At 39.0% G+C, this 20933-nt stretch overlaps 1 protein-coding gene across 2 annotated transcripts in view; it reads left to right on the top strand.

The window, feature by feature from the left end:
• CGNL1 (cingulin like 1) overlaps nt 1-20933 on the top strand; it is a 120289-nt gene that overhangs the window by 45418 nt on the left and 53938 nt on the right. For both annotated transcript variants that reach the window (XM_073652984.1, XM_073652983.1), the window contains exons 3-8: nt 2513-2607; nt 3807-3900; nt 5391-5492; nt 7210-7358; nt 9858-9999; nt 10489-10701. In XM_073652984.1, coding sequence (XP_073509085.1) covers nt 2513-2607; nt 3807-3900; nt 5391-5492; nt 7210-7358; nt 9858-9999; nt 10489-10701 — 795 coding nt within the window. The remainder of the gene's footprint in view (nt 1-2512; nt 2608-3806; nt 3901-5390; nt 5493-7209; nt 7359-9857; nt 10000-10488; nt 10702-20933) is intronic.

The raw sequence follows: 20933 nt of genomic DNA, 5'->3' as shown, positions 1-20933 counted from the left end.
TGACCTGGACCCTGAACTGGAGTCCCACAAATCGATTCACTCATCTCTAATACTTATGTACTGTCTGTATTAAAGTCAGATTGCACACTAACGAATGATATTATATAGGGCTGTTTAGATGATGGTGTCCATGGGAAAAAAAAAATCACAGGACATACTAGTCTCTTCCATATTTCCTATGAGACTCTCTCCTATTAAATTCGGATGCAGTACAGGTGATCCATTTAGGATCCGATATTTTTACACACCGATAAACTTTATGGATGCCTTGCAATTTTTAATGGATGACATATGGATGAAAAAAAAAAAGCAAAAAAATAAATAAATATTGATGGTATACGGATGAAAATAGTCTTTTTTTTTTCGCCTCGATGAAGATTGGAAGCTTTTTCATGCCCTCACCTGCGCCTGGCGTAAATTTTGGTCTTCTGCACAAACTTTGCTTTCTCTAAATGTTTATTGATTTTGGAAAAAATGTGTGACACTAATTATATTATCATTATTAAGGAAATATATGGTCCCCCTACTACTATTAATCTTGCCTGTTGCCAATTATTTAAGGAGCAAAAAGTTGATGAATACATACATACATACATACATACATACATACATACATACATACATACATACATACATACATACATACATACATACATACATACAAAGCTTTGGTACATCCAGATGGTGCGGTGTGCTTCTGGACAAAGCTCTAGCAAAAGCCACATGATTGTGAGATGTAATCACGCAGGAATTGACCTGCACTGTCTGGCCCTTCCCTTTTAAAGAAGAACTCCCATTAAGTTTTTAATTCATGTAATGGGGTGTGAGTGTATTAATATACTCCTCTATCGCTGCTTTCTCTGGAGTCCAGAGCCGTTCTTCTCTACCTCTCAGTGACATCACCACCCTTGCGACTATCCGGCTCATTCTATGAGTCAGAAGTCTCTTTAACAATGAAAGCCTATGTAGTCTCGGCCTGACGCTCCACACACTTAGGCTATGTTCACACGTTGCATTTTTGAATTTTTTTTTTATGCAAATTTTCAGCTGCGTTTTACTGAACTAGCAAAGTTTGAGATTTTAGAAACCTCATGCACACACCTTTATTTTATTTTTTTTTACCTGACTGTTTTGTCAAACAGCTGCGTTTTTGCTGCTTTTTTTTTACCCAATGGGTAGTGCAAAAACGCAGCAAAACCTGTTGCAGAGTCACCGGGTCACGCAGAGCGCCACATGACAGTCTGTCATCTGACATCACGGAGGAGAATGGCGCTGGACATTGGAAAAAACAGCGGTAGGTGAGTATATTAACACACACCACATTACATGTACATATTAATGAATAAAAAATATGGGAGTGCATTTGTAAATAGAAAGGCAGACTGAGCTCCCCCCATAAGCATGCACGCTCAGATTGAGAACAAGACACTTCTGAAATTCAGCATGCCCAATTCTTTTACCCATTGTCTGCTGTTGGGGAACGGAAAGTCTTCTCCCTTAAAACACATTAAATGCTTAGACAACTTTGTATTCAGACATACGAAAGTTAGGAAGAAACTGCACTGCATAACATCAAAAGTTTTAAATAATGTGTTTAAAGGAAATATCTCAGCAGGTTTTTGCTATGGAATCTGAGAGCTACATGATGTAGGGTCTGAAAGCCTGATTCCAGTGATGTCACTCTCTGGGCTGCTTGGTGCGGTTTTGATAGAATCCCTGTTTTCTCTGTTGTAGATGAAGTAGTGGTCAGAAAGCTGAGGCCTGTATAACCCATCCACACCACTGATTGGCAGCTTCCAGTGCACATTGTCAGCAAGCTGCTAATTAATGGTTGGGGCGGGGTTATTCAGATTAGCTGGACTGGGGTGCCCCGGACACTTAGTCCTGCAGTGATAATCTTCTGCTAATAAAACACTCGTGTATTAAAACTACAACACACAGCCTAATAGGTGACATCAGCTGGTATCAGTGTCTCAGCCCCTGCCTCTTGCTCCTCTGATTAAATGGCAAAAACCTGCCGACAGATTTTCTTTAAAAGCATTTTCCAATATTTTTGTGCAACTCCCTCTCCCATTCCAAAGGGAAACATCTGTATCCCTAGGATTCAGCTATATTGTAATACAAAACACAATGTGCCAGCCATTTTTAGCTCTAAGAACATAGGTGTGGAACTAGCTCAGTCTGTGAATGGACAAAACTGGCATATAGTCAATGCTATTTTTTAACACCCACTACAATCTTATCGGATATAATGGGCTCCTTTCTGTGGGTCGCTTTTCCCATCGTTTCTAAGGAGGAGATACTGAGCCAGATGGAACAATTTGATTGAATGTTGCTTGTATACTAGTAATGATTACACAGATTTCTATTTTCTGTTCTTTTCCTTTTTTGCATGTACTTTATATATTGTGATTCTAGCTCTATAGTATTTTTACATCCTGCAGAATTTAGGCTTTAGATACATTTATATATTGAATACATTTGATTTAATGTTTTATTTCTTTGTTTTCAGGCAACACCAGACCTTTTGAAGGGGCAGCAGCAACTTGCACAGCAGACTAATGAGGAAACCGCAAAACAAATACTATTCAACTACTTAAAAGAAGGGTTCGTAAATGCACGTTGATCTACTGAATAATACATGTGTAATTATACTGTTGGGCAATTGGGACAGCTCACATTTATACATTCCTGGCCAGGGGCTTACCAACCACCAACCTTAGTGGCCGATCACGTGGCTGCTATGGAGCCCACATCACCCGTCATCACAATTTCAGCAGTATCCACATCCTCAGATTGCAGATACCACTGAATAGAATGGTGGATCAGGGAGCCAAGGACTCCATTTAGCTTGCACCTGTGAGTCTGAGACTCTGTACTGCAGGTGTGATGATGTCCGTACATTGTGCCTGCAGTGCAGAGCCTCAGTACTCACACTGAACAGACCGGAGCAGCCTGTGGTTTTCTTTTGTAAATGTCAGTAGGTGTGGGGACCATCATACTGAATGAGGGACTGAGAGAAGGTCAGAAGCGTTTTTTTCAGTGAGAGCTGGTAAAACTGATTTGTCTAATCCTGATCACACTCCCTTCGTTTACTGCCTTTACATCCCCCGGAAAGGAGAAGAGTGCTGTTATGTCATTACATTCAGTATAACACTGAATCTGTCCCAGGAATTGGGTAATATTGGCCCAATATCTCAGGTTAACCCAGAGCATTGTATATAACAAACCCCGCTAGCACGATTATCTTTGTTACTGCTCCCTGCTGCGACTATCCCGGCTCTGTAATGTCATTGCAATTCAGCTCTTCTCGTCTCCTCTCCCAGCTCTGTAATACAGTGGGGAGAAGTGATGAAGTTTACTATGAGAAGTGGTTTTATCACATAAAATGCTCTGGTAATGTTCCAGATTCCGGGGCATTAGTCCTTAATTGATTGGCCAGTAGGCCTGGGATACATTCAGAGCATTGTATATAATGACAGTGTACAGCACAGCTCTTTTGCTCTCCCAGCGGTGTAATGTTAGTATGCAAAGGGAATGAGGAGCTCTCAGTGTGATCAGGTTTCCGCACATCTAGTCTCACCAGATTACACTGCAAAAGCCTGAGCTGTTTTCTCTTTTTTCCTGTTCTGCATTGTTATGATTGGATAAAGTCACACAGGGGAAAAAGTAAATGCACAGAGAAAAATCTGTTACCACCCCTTTGGTTAAAGGGTTTATTTGCACATCTGCTTCTAAAGCTCCCCAATGTGTGTGTGATTTATTTATTTTTTTTATTTTATTATCATCACTATTTTGTTTTATAGGAGCCGTGATAATGATGATGCAACAAAAAGAAAGGTCAATTTGGTTTTTGAAAAAATTCAGACCTTAAAGTCTCGAGCATCAAGCACAGGACAGGTAAATATTCCCACTGCTATCACTTAGTGTTTGCATTTCGGAGACCTTGAGATATGAGCTGTTTTATATTTCTTCTCTAATGACATTTTTATTCCTATTAGATTTCCTACTGTTCATATTGTAGTTGCAGTGCTTTTACTTTTACAATAGATGTTCACTATTAACCTACAGTACTTACAATTTATCTTACAATTCATATTTTAGTGCTGCAAAACAATAGCATTAAAGGAGTATGGATAAGCCCCTATATCATATTCTACTATATTGGTAGCCTTAGTTCTCAATTACGGGGTCATTGGTTTGTTTGAATCAATGTTGATTTTGCAAATATTTCATGGGGTGTGTGTTTGCTTTTTCTTTCTTTTTAGCTTTCTTAAGAATCCTGGCTCGAGTACAGCTCTGACCAGCGGAGTCTGTAATTAAAATTGTTAATCAAAGTGGGAAAACAAATGTTTGAGTTCTTTAAGTATGTCCGCACTCATTTTTTAACTTTTTTTTTAATCCAAATCTCATGACTGCCTACGAGATTAAATTCTGCATTTAAAGACTCCTTAGAACATGAAGTCAAAGGAATCTGGTCAGAGCCATGTGATGATTTGGCTAAAATATACCAGGAACCCTTGTAATTAATAAGTGATCTGTGAATGTGTAACTCTATCATTGTTCCTTCTTGTGTGTTCTTTATCTGCGTATGTCACATATATTAAAACTATGTGTCAGCGAACATACAGCAATGTCTATATGTCTACCCCATATTTATTGGGGTACCTCTTACCCCTTATCCTCAGATTTGGATATTAATGGAAAAATTAATTTGATCAGTATGAAAGATCTAAAAAAAAATCTTAAATGTCTACATGGAAGCTCATACTAGTCTTGGTGTTTAAACCCAAGAGAAAAAACAACAAAATGAACATGATACCCTGTAGTAAGTAAATAGTAATAGTACATGTAAATAACATGGGTACTAAGTTAACACTATTTTGATAAAAAAAAGCATAAAAGCCACCCACCGCAACAAGGTGTACTCAATCTGGATGGTCCTATTTCTAGTATTAAAACCTTACCTTGTGTCGGCTGACCTCAGTGTGAATAAGGACAGAGCAGGACCCAGGGCATTGTTTGTACAAAGTTCAAGAAACTACAGCTAAACCAAAGAAATGAGCCGGAGCATAAGTTGGTATATGCGCAATGTGTAGGAGCAAGTTCACACTATGGCCATTTCAGAGACAAAATCCAAGAAAAACACAAAATGAGCATACACCCTGTAATATCGTTATGGACGGAAATGTTCTTTTTCTGCAGTTTTTTGTTTTTGCTAAACGTCATTCTTACATTTTTTTCCTTTGTTTAATGATAAAATTTAAATCTCTCTAAAACATTAGTTTTATTACGGTAATACCTTTTTGCGTGTCGGCTATGCAAGTCTGTTGTAAGGGAAATATATTTACACTTACATTTATGTACATAAATATTTTGGACCTTTTTAGACTCCAGATCCAACAACAGAAATAAAGCTTTTGTCTGATCAGAAAAATGAGCTTGAAAAGAAGGTCGCGACCCTCCAGACACAACTTGATGTGCAGGTTAAGGTACTAATCCGTTTGTCCCTTCTATATACTGCCGTACATTATATATTGTAAGCTGTTCTCCTATGATTACAATTATACTTCTTGCTATCCATGAATAAATTAACAGCTGGACATTAGGGTAAGGCCAAATGGAGCAATCACTTGATTTTGTAGGGAAGTCGCTGATTCATTTGGAATACCACATGGCAAATACAATCTAATTTTGCAGGTGTCAGCTGTTATCCCTAGAAAATCGTTATTGTTAAACATTCACCAAATAGGACTTAAGTGACTTTGATTTGTGGCTGCATCATGGCTGTGACCTAGCTGCTCCATCTGGCTTTACCCTTACCCTTATTGGTATGATGTGTCCCTACTCAATTTTACACCATCCCCACTGATTGGACAACAATAGGGACGCATCCCACTTAAAAGATGAATTGTAACCCTCACTTCCCAGACAGTTCTACTACTCTACTGTAATCGATGTAGTGTAATCGCTGCTGGTCTTAGGACATCATGTCAGAGTGGTCCTTTAAAGGGAATCTGTCAGCAGGTTTTTGCTATGGAATCTTGAGAGCAGGATGATTTAGGGCACAGACCTTCGTTCCAGCGATGTGTCACTTACTGGACTGCGTGTTGTATTTGTTATAAAAACTGTTTTCTCTGCTGCAGATCTACTAGCTCTCTGAATGCTGAGCTCTGTGTAACCCTACCCTTACCACTGATTGGCAGCTTTCTGTGGACACTGTGCATAAGCAGAACGATGCCAGTCAGTGGTGGGGGTGGGGTTATACAGAACTCATGACTCTGGAGGATTACATGGCAGCAGGTTTAGTGATAATTTCCTGTTGATATAACTGTCATGTTATAAAACCAACAGCAAGAAGCCCAGTAAATGACACATCACTGGAATCAGGTTCTCTGCCCCTATATCATGCTGCTGCCCGATAAGGTGTCAAAAACCTGGCAACAGATTCCCTTTTAATGGCAACATGCTCCATTGAGGAACAATTTCTGGACCTTTTTTTCTAATTGGAAAGTTGCCTATCAAGGTTCTGCAGTACCACTCCTTATTGTGAAAAGTGATAGCATCCATTGTTTGTAGGGCTCCAGTACCAATCTAACACAAAAGCACAAAAGCCATATCTTATTCCTTTTGCTTGAGTGATTAATTGGAACTCATGTCAGATCTCAAAGTTTGACTATGCATGGGACATGGGTACCAGGTATGTCTGCTATACGTTTTCTGTGGCCATTTCTCCTCCTTGTCCAGTTGAGTTAAAAAGGTAGGGTCATGTCTCGTATTTCCTTACAGTGCACTTCAGAGCAAAGTCTGGGTCGCCGGCAACTATTTTGTGATGCTGAATACCACGAAGGAATCACACCTGACACCCCGTCAGGCTGTATATGTCCAATGTGTAGACAAACTTTGGAGTTTGGATTGGATGGTTGCTTTAAGAACAAAAAGTTGCATGTTCTGCTTGTTTGTATTCTTATGATGTAGTTGCATCTTGAACGACTACAATTAAGATTTGATCTGACCTAACAGATATAAGTTTCTAGTTTTTGGTCACTCCAAGGCTTGAGACTATTCTCAGCAATATACAGCACAGTTACTAAAGTGGCAATCTGTTGTACCTCTGGGATTATTTGTGGCTTATTCTACTTATTTTTGTGCCTGTATTAAAGTCTATAGTTGTATTCTACTAATGTATTTATCTTCTAATGAACCAAGAATCGGGAGAGCAACAAAGAAGAGAAGAGTAAAACAAAGGCAAATCTTAAAGACATTGAAGATCAACTTGAACGCTGCATGGATGAAAATTTAGTTCTTCGTGGGAAGCTAGGGGAGAGCGAGAAAGAATTAAGAAAACATCTAGAAGAGTATGTTTAGGTTAATCCTCCACTGTTGAACCACATTCCTGATTTCTTACTGTATACCCCATACATTCATAATAATTCTTATGCCAACTAAATGCTATAAAAATGTAGTTTCCATTGTTTTTTTTATTGTACCATTTAGTAACATGTTTGCATGTATCTTTGTGTGTTTCCTGTGATATTTCTGATGATTGACACGTTAAGAAAGGCTAGGATACACACTGGTATATATAAGGAACAGTTTATTGTGTGGCTAGGGCCACACTGTGATGAGTAACTAAAGCTGGTCATACACCTGGTGTCTTGGCCAACAGTTATTGTTGCACCCATTACATACAAGCTTAAATACACGGACACTTCTCCAACGCGATGTATCACGCGCACTTACAGCAGATCTATCCTGCAGTGTGAGTTTCACCTCAGTCTGTTTAGTAAAATGGTATTTTGCTGAGAGCCTTATGTCATTTTTGTTGCAGATCGGTAAGAAATGTCGGACTATTGCAAGACACAGAAAATATTTATGGCTCGATTCATCAAAGCTTTTGCACCACTATTCTGGTGTATAAGGCTTTGAAAAGTCACTAAATTTTGTCGCAACTCGAGGCTGTTTTAAAACTTTGCAACTTTTGGCATTCTCATACCATTTTTGCCAGCTCCGACAAACTGGGCAGAGCGAGGGCGTGGCGACTATTGTTCTTCAAATTCATGATGAGCGATGGCCTTCATTACGCCACAAAGCTTACTCCAGCAAGGACTGGAGTAGTATTTCTGGCGAGGCGCACACAGAGGTGCACGCTACTCATCCACTGCTTCTAATTGCTGAATAGGCAAATGCCTTTTCATGAATTAGGAACGTCTGACTCCACTAGATCTCCTCAAGACCAGAGTGGACAATGACGGTGTTGATGAATTTGGCCCTTAATGTTACAGTACATGTCACAATGATGGTCATTTTAAGTGTTCCTGAAAACAAGCTGGAAGGTTATTTCTTGTACTAGAGGATAGAACTAATATCTTTACACTCTTCTTACCCCTGTTGTTACTTTGCTGTAAGGTGAACAGGGGTAAATGTTTACCATCTCCACTCTTACAGCTACAATATAACAGTATTGGTTAAGATGACAGATTTTTCACTACTGTTTTATTTAAAGAGGTTGTCCAGGATATTGATGACTGATCCAAAGGATGCCATGTCTTGGGGGTCATGCGGCAGCCTTAAGTAAACCATGTACAGAGCCTGCACACTCCAGATTTGGCCACTGAGCTGAAGTCCTCAAGATCAGCCCCTACATGGGATGCAGAGGTGTGGTGTTCCAGCTCTATACTCCTGTCCACCTGCTGACCGGTGAGGGTGTCAGGTGTTGGACCCCTGCCTAGCTGATATTGGTGACCTGTTCTAAGGATAGATCATCAATATCATAGTCCAGGATCACCCTTTAATCCAGCAGAGCATCAGGCTATGTACACATTTTTTGGACTTTGAATCTTTAGCTTCTGACGGGAGGTATAGTACTGCGTGCAGTCTTAATTTCCATGACAAAATGACAGACATCACAACTAGAGTCCGTTGGACCCTGTTATAAGTCGGGTTTCTTGGGAGCTTCCCTTGTCTTTGGTGTAATTGCATCATGGTTTCATTCTGTAATGGAAGCCATCACCTAGATGTGTACAGAGCCTTATCTTCAATACTGTAGCATGATCCGTGGCCCCTGAAGGCCAGAAGGGGGAGACTGATTTTGAGAAAACTACTTTGGATAAATATAGTGGGGTCACTTTTCATAATACATCTTTTCATTGGACCCAGAATAATTAGAGAATGTAATATCTTATTTTAGTTAAGGTGACCGAATGTTCGGTCTCTTGTTCTTAGAGGTGATGTTCATATTGCGCTTTGCAACACGTCAGTATTTCCTTTGGGAATTCAAAATGAAGACCTAAAAACTGTGATTTAGGGACAACCTGCGATGGAGCCATTCACTTTAGTGAGGCATACAGAGTCACTTTCTGCTCTTTCTGTCCTCTGTTTTATCAGAGTCCTCCTTTTTGAGGTGGGCACAGAAGCGCAGTTGACTGTTTTTGTGGCCACCTTCAAAAAGCAGACACTGCCGAAAAAAGGACACTGCGCATAGTGACTCCGTCTGCTTCATTAAACTTAATGGCTCTAGCGTGTTTTCCACTCATATCCCATTTTTTAGGACAAACAGAAGCCCAGACTGAGTCACTGACGTGTGGCAAAAGCGCAGTGTGAACCCGGTATAATGCCACTGATCAGACCAAACTACTAATTCAGAAGTTATCCCCAAAGTATGATTTCATTACAAAATCACCCTCACAAGTGTCTATCCGTCAGGGGGATTCTGTAATAAAATCATACAGTACATTCGTAATCGCAGTAAAGTATCATCCAAGGTTCTCAATCCAACACGCTAAACAATTTTCTGGCTGGACTTGATGGTGGCAAATGTTTATTAACTTGATGATTGCTTCATTTTCCTCTAACAGGTTATTTGAGCTGAAGATGGAGCAGGAGCAGTATCAGACTGAGATCCGGGACCTACAGGAGCAGCTGTCAGAAATGCATGATGAACTGGATAATGCCAAGCGATCTGTTGTTGATGATGGGGAGAGAGAGGCTTTGATACAGGTTGGTTATAAGAAATGACGTCCATGATTAGGATAATGCTGCTATGTGCTTTCAACTTGTGTATTGTCATAGAGCAATGGCAAAATAATAAAAAATAAAGTTTATACTATATTATATGTTTGTCTTGTGTAAATCTAAAACAAGGATAGTATTAAGACGTGCTTCGTATTTGACAATCCAATGTGCATAGGACAGCCTGACGACTCCCCTGTAGTAGAGAGGAATTGATCATTTTGGCCTCATTGCTGGTTTATTTTGGAGATTAGTGTTGCCAGAAGTGTCTGACAGTGACTTATATCCCTCTCCTTACTAAAATCCCGGTTATCCACTCTGATAGGGAACACTGGCATAATACCTATTTTTGTCAGTTCAGCTCCTTATTTTATATACCTTACTGTATTGTATGAATTATATAGCATTTACCCATATTGTTTGACTGTTTTGTAAAAAGTTTCTTTTTGAATTTGTGTATATTATCACTTCTGGTAGGATCTTATGCAAATGAAACAAGTCGTTGAAGAACTGCTGATAGTCAGGGAAGAACAAGAAGACCTCTTAAAAAAGCGAGAGCGCGAACTTACTGCCTTAAAAGGAGCCTTGAAAGAAGAGGTATCCAGCCACGATCAGGAGATTGATCAGCTGAAAGAGCAATATGAAAAGGAGCTGAAGAAGATGCGAGAGAGCCTCGAAGAGGCAGTCAAGGTAAATTACAAGATTACATTACTCTTTTTAAGTATGTGTAACATCCAAGTTCTACACAGCCATTAAAAGACATGCATAGACTTCTATGGGGCACCAAGTCTAGCGAGAATAATATTGTTGCATTCTCCATCGGTTGCAATGCAGTTTGGGTTTTTTAAGCTGAAGTAAGCAGCGAATCCAGCAGGAAGAAGTATGAGACGTTCCTTTATAATTCTGATTTCTTTTTAACACCTTCCCAACATTTGCCGTGCATGTATGATGCTATTCGAGTGCAGGTGTATGGAGTAGGCTCAGGAGCTGAGCCTGCACTACAGCAGCACACCTCCTATCCTAGGAATGTACACATCTTTGTAGAAAACGTATAGAAAGAAAGAAGACTTTATAGAAGATAGTCAAATGAAATACTGATGTATAGAAAAATGATTGCAACATACACATTACCCTATTTCAGCAATCTCTGAGGTTTTTTATTTGGATAGCTGGACATTTAGCCATCTTTTATGTATTCTAATAAAGATAATTGTATATATTTTTTTTAATTAAAGGGATCTTCCCATGATAGTAAATGCATTCTGTGTAAAAGGTCTTTGAAAAATAAATAAACTTTTCAAATAAACATTTTCATGATTGCATTATTTTCTTATTACAGGCTGTTGATAATATAGCTTATCCGGTACTAGGCTTCTCCTTCTCTGGTCGTACATACCCAGGGATGTTTTTTTTTTTTGTAGTAAATGGTTCTGTGTTTGGGGACTGAGGTGCAGTGCTGAGCGAGAAATCAGAGCATTTATATGAGGGAGACAGCGTTGTTCTATGTAGTTCCTCTCAGTCTCCGTGCACACAGTCCATTTATTACAGAGAAAACGTCTGCGCATGCACAACCAGGACAAGACGAATGCCTGCTACTGGATGAGCCAGGTCAGCACAGTCTGCAATGGGAAAATATTGCAATTTTGAAAATGAATTGTCTTTGAAAAGTTCGTTTTTCTAAGATTGTACATAGAATGTATTTAGTATCTTGGTATTACCCATATATAACCTCCATTTATTGACATCTCCTCCCTTAGGCCTAAATATAATCATTTACATTTTTTTAATATTTTACCTTTTTAAGCTCCTTGGCATAACTTGCAAGGGTGTACTTATTCAAATGTTAGATACACTTTATAAAGTCTTATCTTGTGTACCTAGGTATGCTGGGTATGTACAGTAGTTTGAAGTTCTATAAAAACATTGTGCAATAACTGGGTGAGTCTTCTAATATTCTGTTGTACTGAAGCCAACTTGCCTATTATAGTAGGGAGGCACACGTTGGGCTATGCCACTTTTATCTGCTTTTCTCGTGGATTTAAATTCAGTCTATCAGCACAAAATGAGTATCAAAACCAAGCACGACATCTTCTATCTTTAATATTTTCAATATTCATACATGCTTATGAGGTGCTCGGTGCTTTCTTGGCCTTACTGATTGGTTCAGTACACTTTCCCATCTGCTTGTTATACATGTATTTCCATCCTTCTGTAAAGTCAGCGCTGTCAAACGAGGGGAGGCAGAGATACATATATAACAAATGGATGGGAAGGTTCTTTTAACTGCTCTGCCATACCAAGGGTTTACCAAGAACCACAATAATATATTTACCGTAAATAAAAAAGGATTTGGGGCAGATGGTGAAAAAAATTCTAAAAAAAAAATTCATTTTTTTTCTTTGTCATGATCCAGGAACCATATCTTTATGGTTTTAGTTAAAGGAATATATATATGGTGGGATCCCTCTCAGACTCCTGAGGTAGCCTGTTAGATCCTGCCTCAGGTGGGATCCCTGTCCCTAAACTCCTCAGGTAGCCTATTAGATCCTGCCTCAGGTGGGATCCTTGTCTCTAAACTCCTCAGGTAGCCTGTTAGACCCTTCCTCAGGTGGGATCCCGCTCTCAAACTCCTCAAAGGCCCCTGTCACTTTTGTGCTGATTGACTCCCTTTATTACGAAATTACATAATGGAATTGTTTTTATTTTGTTGTATGATTTATGTGTGAATGAAATACCATTTGGGGTTTAGTTAAAAATAGACTGGTTTGTAGGCATAAACACTGGGATATTTGGTTAATCATTAGTCAGTCATTTTTTGTGTGTTTTAGATATGCAATCATATTTAGGGTTGCAGTCGTACATCAGGAGTGTCCAGAATATCCTTTGTATTATGTATTTTCCTTTTAATATGTTATTGCTAGCTTTTTTGCTGCAGTTTTACACATTACACATTGATTATTTGCTGAGGATTGTCCTTGTAGATTTGAGTGTGGAAAATCTGCAGTGTAATCCTGTACCAGCTAAGTAGGTGAGATTACAGCAAATCTTATCTACAAGTTATCTACAAAATTTCTGCTAAAAAATAAACAGTATGTAATTTCTTTGTATGGAATTACTTGCGGATTTCACCTTTTGAAATGCAAATGGTTGAATCTGCGGCACAACAAAAACTACAGCAATATCTGCATGGAACATATGTGAATTTAGCTGCAGATAAGCTTCACATGTGCTGTGTGGAAATCTGCCGCAAACCACCTACGTGAGAATATTCCCTAAATGTTTGACGGTGCTGAAAGCCCTAAGAATTATTATTTATGAGAAACTTACACATGTTTCTGTGAGGGTGCAAATTATAAATGATCTGAACAGGCAGAACATATAATTGTGAAAAGGCATCAGCTTATCTTCACATTTAGAAAACAGAAGAGAATAGAATGCTTAAAGCAGATTAAAGTATGTATTCTAGACCTGGTGAGGCTCTTATACTTTCTTTGAAAATCGATGTAGAAATGGTTGTATAATCCTTTTTGAAAATGTACCTGTCCAATATGAGCTCTAGCTGGTCTCATAGAAGGCATATCTTTAACATCAGGATTTTACCTCCATTCTACTTTGAGTTTTCAAGTACACCAGTCTCATCAGGTCTAAGATCTGTTTAGTATATGCAGTTTGTATTATGAAATGTTTCAGATCTGTTTTAGTAGGCAAATATAAAGGAAAATGTGTTTTCTGTTTAGAAATCTTTTTTCTCTTTTCCATTCTTTGTTGTGGGAGTTTTGAATACAGCCAAGCAGGGAATAGCGAGAGCCGCATAGGCACAGCCACGTCTCCTTTCACTCCAGCTGCAATACCAGTTAGAACGGCAGATTGGGGGCCCATCTATTTTGGAAATACACTGTGTGCAGAATTATTAGGCAAATGAGTATTTTGATCACATGATACTTTTTATACATGTTGTCCTACTCCAAGCTGCATAGGCTTGAGAGCCAACTACCAATTAAGTAAATCTGGTGATGTGCATCTCTCTAATGAGGAGGGGTGTTGTCTAATGACATCAACACCCTATATAAGGTGTGCTTAATTATTAGGCAACTTGTGGAATGCCTAAGATATCTAACATACATTTATGACATATGCTGTGGACATGCCATAATTGTTTGTCATGGGACAATCCCATTCAGACCCCCAAAAAATGCTGCATTAAGCTGTTAAAAAGGATTATAGGACAGTTTTTCATTATCTATACATTTATCGATGTTGCTATGAGTCTTGCCTATCTTCTTCTAATCCAGAGCCAGTATTAAAGTCCAGAACTTTTGTTCTACTGGTTATTACTGCTGGAGGAAAAATTATCAAACTTTTGATAGTGTCACCTTTTATTAATTTGTCGAAGGTCATTTGCCTGGCGCTTGGGAATCAGTATGCATTTAGCACTGTTCCCAAGCACCGGGTGCTGAACGCTGCCCTCATCATGGTTCCCTGCCGGCGCTGCGATCAGCACCAGCAGGGACAATGATGAGAGTAGTAGTGTCTGCTGCCGCAGAGTCCACCTGTGAAAATAAGAATAAAATAAAAATTCCTTATACTCACCTGTCCTAAGTGTCCCCCGCTGTAATCCATGCGACCGACCAGCAGAGGACCCGGGGAGAATGAGCTGCTGCAGAGAGCGGGCCTAGACCTCTGCTGAGCTCAGGAGCGGTATCCTGTTGCTCACGGAGTGCAGCTCCGGGCCCGCTCGCTGCAGCGTCTCATTCTACTACTACTCTCATCATTGTCCCTGCTGGTGCTGATCGCAGCGTTGACAAGGGACTATGATGAGGGCAGCGTTCAGCACCCAGTACGTGTCACATGGATAGCATCAGTGTGCGGCACGTGTTTACAAAGACCCATTGACTTGAATGGGTCCGTGTGATCCGTGCTGTCTTCCAAATATTAACATGTCAGCATGTGGAGAACACGGACACACTGTCCATGGAAACACACAGACGTGTTCAGACCCATAGATTTGAATGGGTCTGCGTATGTCAGTGTCTCCGGTACGTATGGAAACTGTCACCACAAGTACCGGAGATACTGACGTGTGAAAGAGCCCAAAGAGTGACAGGTCTAAGATGAGGAATCTGGTATATAGATGTCTTCACTGAATTTATATATTCCAAAAGTACTCGGTATAAGTTCTGTTTTGGTGAAATTCCCATTCTGTTAAAACAAAAACAAAAAAAAACCCTTCTATGGCGTTCAGCGTAAAAAGACTTTTCCATTGGAAAACACATTTCCAGAGTCATAGTATCAAGCAGCACTCTTACTTTATTAATCAAATAACTTCATTTCTTGCTGTCAAAAATAAAATTAAAATCATAACCCTGTTTACCCAGTATTGACTTTTCGTGTCTTAATGGACATTCCACTTTCCATTGTAACGTGAAAAGTCAGTCCATGTTCACCCTAGGATTGTGAATCCAGAGCTCCCTGACTGAGCCTGCTTATTCATCGGGGCTACCACAGACAAAGCATTGAGGAGTAAGCAGTATCCGTGTGTGCTGTGCTCTGTTAACTGCTTACATGCTGTGGTCAAAAGCAACAACAGCATGTAAGGTGTTTGACTGAAAAAATATTCCCTCTGCTACTCCATCAACTTTCTGCAGCTTGATTGTGGGGAGCCAATGGTTGGTAACTAAAATGAAAAATGTTTTTAGGTGCTTAAAAAAAAGTGAAAAAAAAACAGATTTTTTAAATAAAAAGTCATTGAATATAATGAAAGACAAATGTAGAAAAAATACTCATATATGCCATGTCATCTGTAATGACCAGCATAGTAAAACAGTTCACCCCACCTAAAAAAAATAAAATTTAAATCAAAATGATTAAAAAGCAATATGGACCCCAAAATAGAAATTGCAGCAAAAAATATGAGCAATTTACAATAGCTCTGTACTCAGAAAAAAATGAAAAATGGCTCTCAAAATATGATGCAAACAAAAAATGTAAGTACTTTTCTGTTGTAAAAGCAGTAAAAATCATTAATCGGGTATTACTGTAATCGTACTGTAAAACTGTAGATTTATTTTCCTTGCCTCTGTGAACGTAAAAATAACATCCAAAAAACAATGCCAGAATTTTTTTTTCTTTTTAATTCCTCCTACTAAAAAATGAAATAAAAAGTAAAAAAAAAAATGAATGCGTATCCAAACAAAAAGTGAAAATTACTGCTTGTGTTGCAAAATAAAGTCCTAGTATAGCTCAGATGCCCCCCCAAAAATGTTTAAAAGAGTTGTCCTGGACTTTTATATTAATGACCTATTCCTAGGATAGGTCATTAATATCTGATTGGTGGTAGTGCAACACCCGACTCTCGCACTGAAGCCGTAGGAGCTCTGTTGCGGAGCTGCACAGCTGTCAGCTGGATAGTGGTCTCGGCTGGGCACTGCACATTTGCCCCCTATTAGAATCAATAGGGATTGGATGTGAGATAACCAATGGTGACCACTGTACAGTTGATGGAGCTGTGCTGTCCGGCTACGCAACTGAGTACTCCTGGCCAGCAATAGGAACAGCTGATTGTCGGGGTTGCCCGGTGTTGCACCCCCACCGATTTAGATCATGATAACCTATCCTAAGGATTTGCTGTCATGGTAAAACAACCATTTAACTTATGGCTTTCAAGCTATGTTAATTACAAAAACATTTTTTTTTTTCAAAATGTATTTCTTGTATTTAAGTATATAAATTTGGTATTTCCATCATTTTGCTGGCCCACAGATCAAAGTTAATACTGTACTTGTTCCGCAGATAAATAGCATAAAATTTTAAAAACTAGCAGAATTACTGTTTGTTTCTATTTCTTACAATAATGCTTTAATAAAAGTTAGTTATACCAATAGTGTCAGTGACGAATAGAATTAATTCCCCCAAAAATAAGCCCTCATACAGCAACATCATAAAAACATTATGGCTCCTGGAATGATGAATGAAGCATAATGGTCCCGATTTATCAAGAGCGGCGATGTTTACGCCAGTCTTGGTGAGGGGGGCTGGAGTCAAACGCTCCTTATTCATTAAGACGCGCACACCTCTTCCTGAATCAGGAGAGTCTGACAAGTAGTGTTGCTCCTCGCCACGAATCTTACTTCCTTCCGGGATTTTAGTAAGTTTGTGATGTAAGGAGCGCCACTGTTTGTCATGAATTTGATTAACAGGGGTTGCCATGATTCTGTCCCCATTCCCAGCTCGTAGCACTTTGTAGGAGCTGGGCGAGAGGTCCAAATCTTGCATCGGGGCCCATCTGACTCTAGTTACACCACTGCTGATGGCCAAACGCTCGGCCAAAGCATTGTCCTGCTGACAGCCACTAATGTGTATGGGTATCTTTACATTTTAAAGGAAAAAAAAAAGCTATTCCTCCACAAGTACTGGCTGGAAATGTAGAGCAGAACAATGGTGCTTAGACAATCGCATACAACTGCACCTTTCTGATGGCTACAAATCCCTTATTGTTAACTCACAAAGGATTGCACTACTCACGAATGTGCTATCTCACTTCTGAGGATGTCTAATCCTTCCCATATAAACACTTCTCACTTTTATAATGTAACCTCATTCATAGCTTTTTTTTATTTTTACATTTGTTGAATGAAGTTTTACGCTGTTGACTTTACCATTCTCCAATTATCCCAGTTAGTCTCTTTTGATTGTAGTGACTTTAATCTAAATGTTGCCCTTAGACTTTGTGAAAAGAACATTGTGTTACTCTGAAGTCTAATGAACTAATCTTTTCAGCCCTCTGTTCAAGGCTTTCTGGTCTTGACCTGATAATTCCCAGGAATGAGACCACATTCTAAACTTTCTAAGAAATGGAACCATGTCAGCAACCCAGTTTCTGCTTGAGAAAGGGGCTTTGATTGCATTTCATTCTTCGCTCTGGCCTTCACTATTGGCTTATTGTATCTCTTAAAGGATTAGTAGTGCCCCTGATGGATGCTAATTAAGCATAATTATTTCATTTTGGCTGTGTCAGCAAAAAAGAGACAGAGTTACACTATGGAATAGTGATGTATGCATTCAGGAATGGCAAATGTCAATTTTACTGCTTAAGGCTGCAATAACTTTAGACAGAAACTACTGCCAGTGACAAGTCCTGAATTATAAAGAAGTCACCAAATGCCCAAACAGCGAATATCTTTACATTTTAACAACTCAATGGCTCCATCATTGTAGGAGGGTTTGAGTCATTCAGCGATCAAATAGGTTTATCTGTTTAAGTTGCATAATTACCAGTTTTAAAATACTAGATAATTAGTGCTATAATGAGGTTTCCCATTGACCTCAATGGCCATCATAAATTTACTTTTTAAAATGTTAAACAACTTTGTAATGTACTTTTTGTAAAAAATATCAGGCTGTGTTTGTGATGTAACTTCACCTTGACCCCATGCACAGTTCCAGGAAGTTTGTATTGAGCAGTGGCTGTATTGACTGTCAGCAGTGGCGTAAAGAGCCTCTGTCATTGAAGTGCCGCTGGCTTTATAATTACTTATCATTTAATACTATCATATTTTCCACTACAAGAGTTATTTTATTTCAATAACTTCCAATGTGTCTCTAAAAACTCATCCATTTCTTGATTTAAATGACTGCTCGTGAAATTCTTTATGCAGATTGAACCCCTCTGCAGCCCACTTAGGATACATAATTTGGGCTAGTCATCTGTCGTCATGCAAAGGAAGCTTTTATCAGATTGGTTTATAATTTATTGCTGACCAGTAATAAACAAGAGTAGTCAGTGCCCTCTAGCAGCTTTACCCCTTAAGGTGAATTTAGGCAGGCTGATGATCTGTGAATGAACTTTCGTAAGAACGCTCATTCTTGACTAATGGCCTGGGTAAACATGTCAGCAATCGCCCCATGAACGAGCAGAACGCTTTTTCATTGGGTAATCATATATTTTATGTCAGCAAAAAAATCATAGTCTTCACCAGCACATTGCCCCATGTAAATGGAGGATGTGCTGCCGACAACATGTTGCCATATAAGGACAGCACAATCCTATTAACAATCGTTCTGTTCACATCAGTTTTCGACAGCCGGTGTAAACAGGTCAGTAAACAAGTGCTCATCTACTTGTATATAAGTGATTGTGCTCTTTACTGGGCTGGAATTGTCCTGTCTAATTGTACCTTAAGGCCACGGCCCCACTATCAGTATTCGGTCAGTATTTTTTTTCTCAGGAGTGGGAGCCAAAACCAGGAGTGGGTGATAAATGCAGAATTGGTGACTTGTTTCTATTATACCTTTTCTCTGATTGTTACTCACCTGGTTTTGGTTCTCACTCCTGAGAAAAAATACTGACTAAATACTGATAGTGGGACCGTGGCCTTAGACTCATTAAAGGATGGCAAACTCCTTAACCTCAAAACAGCTGGAAGATGACAAAATGCTTATTTTAATATCAGTCAAGAAAACTTTCAAAGAGATTAGATAGCCATTCTGTCACAGATTGTCAAATGTAAGTACACCAGCTTCATCGGGACTAAGAAATTTGATTCATTAATGTATGCAGTCTATATTGTGAAATCTGGTTACAGATTCCACTTGAAGGGGTTATTCTTATCTCTGTCTTTTGTGGTCTAGATGGGAATCGCTGCTTCTAGGTCTCAGCTGAAGCGGCTACACTGAGCTGTTTTTTTTTGTACCTTCCTTTTATTTCTTTGGGAGTTGTGTAGTGTAGCAAAGTGAGCTATGCTATTGCCATGACTCCCGCGTTGTAGAAACTGTAGCTTGCTTCCTATGCTGTTACAGTGACTTCCATTCATTTCTATAGGAGTTGCGCAAACGGGTTAGCTCTGCTGCGCTCAGCTGATTACGTAGCTTTGCCTTTGTTGGCTGGGATCTAAAAGCAGTTATACCCTTCTCTGCCATGAAAACCAGAGATGAGAATAACCCTTTAAGAATAATTCCAACTCTGCCAGCATTTTCTTATACTGTGGTTATGTTCCTTTTGTAATCTCTGGTGAATTTTAATATATATTTCTTTTTAATTATATTTTTTCCTTTAGCTAAATAGTAATCCATTCCAAAAGACCATAACAGACTAATGTTAAAACACTGCATTAAATATATCTAGTAATGTTTTGTATATCTGAAAAAGTAGCTAAATTGCAGGTTTTCTTTTAATTCCGTTGTATAATGGCACAAATATTTCCACCAGTGCTGCAGTTTCCCAGTTGTGTGTGTGAAAGTTTAGCTGAGAATCAGAACAAAAAATAATGCTCTCTCCTGACCTCCCTCGTCCTACAGACGCTTGTCCCCAGCAAACAAAGAGCAGACACCAGTGGAGGGCCTACTAATTAGTAACATTTAATTGTAATGTCAAAGAAAAGCGGAATCAGCTGATTACATATCTGTCATGTATTTTACATTGTCTGACTCTAAAACAAATGAGGCAGTCATTCTGCGGCAGATTCTCTACTTTTCCTGTAAGCACTGACCCAGGCAGGGAGGGCTCTGCCATGTTAACATTCTTCATCTTGCCTCCACCTTGCATTTTGGTGGGGGCTTGAGAAGACTGCATTAATTGTACATTGAAGCCTTAATTGCTCAATAATTGTCTTGCCTTAATCATTAGCATATTTAACACAAGTCATTTTATGTTTCTGCTTAGTGAAGATGAACAATAGTCTTACTGACTCTACGTACAAATGAATGGCTTTTGATATACTTGTCTCCCATAAATGAGACCCAATAGATGAGCTGTGAACAGTTTAGTTTAATTTGGCACATTTTTGCAGAGAACTGTTATTTTGGCTAGGCTTCTTTCACGTTTCAGACATGGTGTTGTATTGTACATACTAGAAAATACAAATTATAAAATACGTCGTTTTTTTCTATTTCCTGCCATGTTAGAAGAACTAGATATCATAGCATAT

The sequence above is a fragment of the Phyllobates terribilis genome, unplaced genomic scaffold (genome assembly GCF_046119375.1).
Source record: "Phyllobates terribilis strain yellow unplaced genomic scaffold, ASM4611937v1 Scaffold_11__3_contigs__length_659146591, whole genome shotgun sequence".
NCBI classification, from domain to species: domain Eukaryota; kingdom Metazoa; phylum Chordata; class Amphibia; order Anura; family Dendrobatidae; genus Phyllobates; species Phyllobates terribilis.
This window is presented reverse-complemented; position numbering and strand designations above follow the sequence as displayed.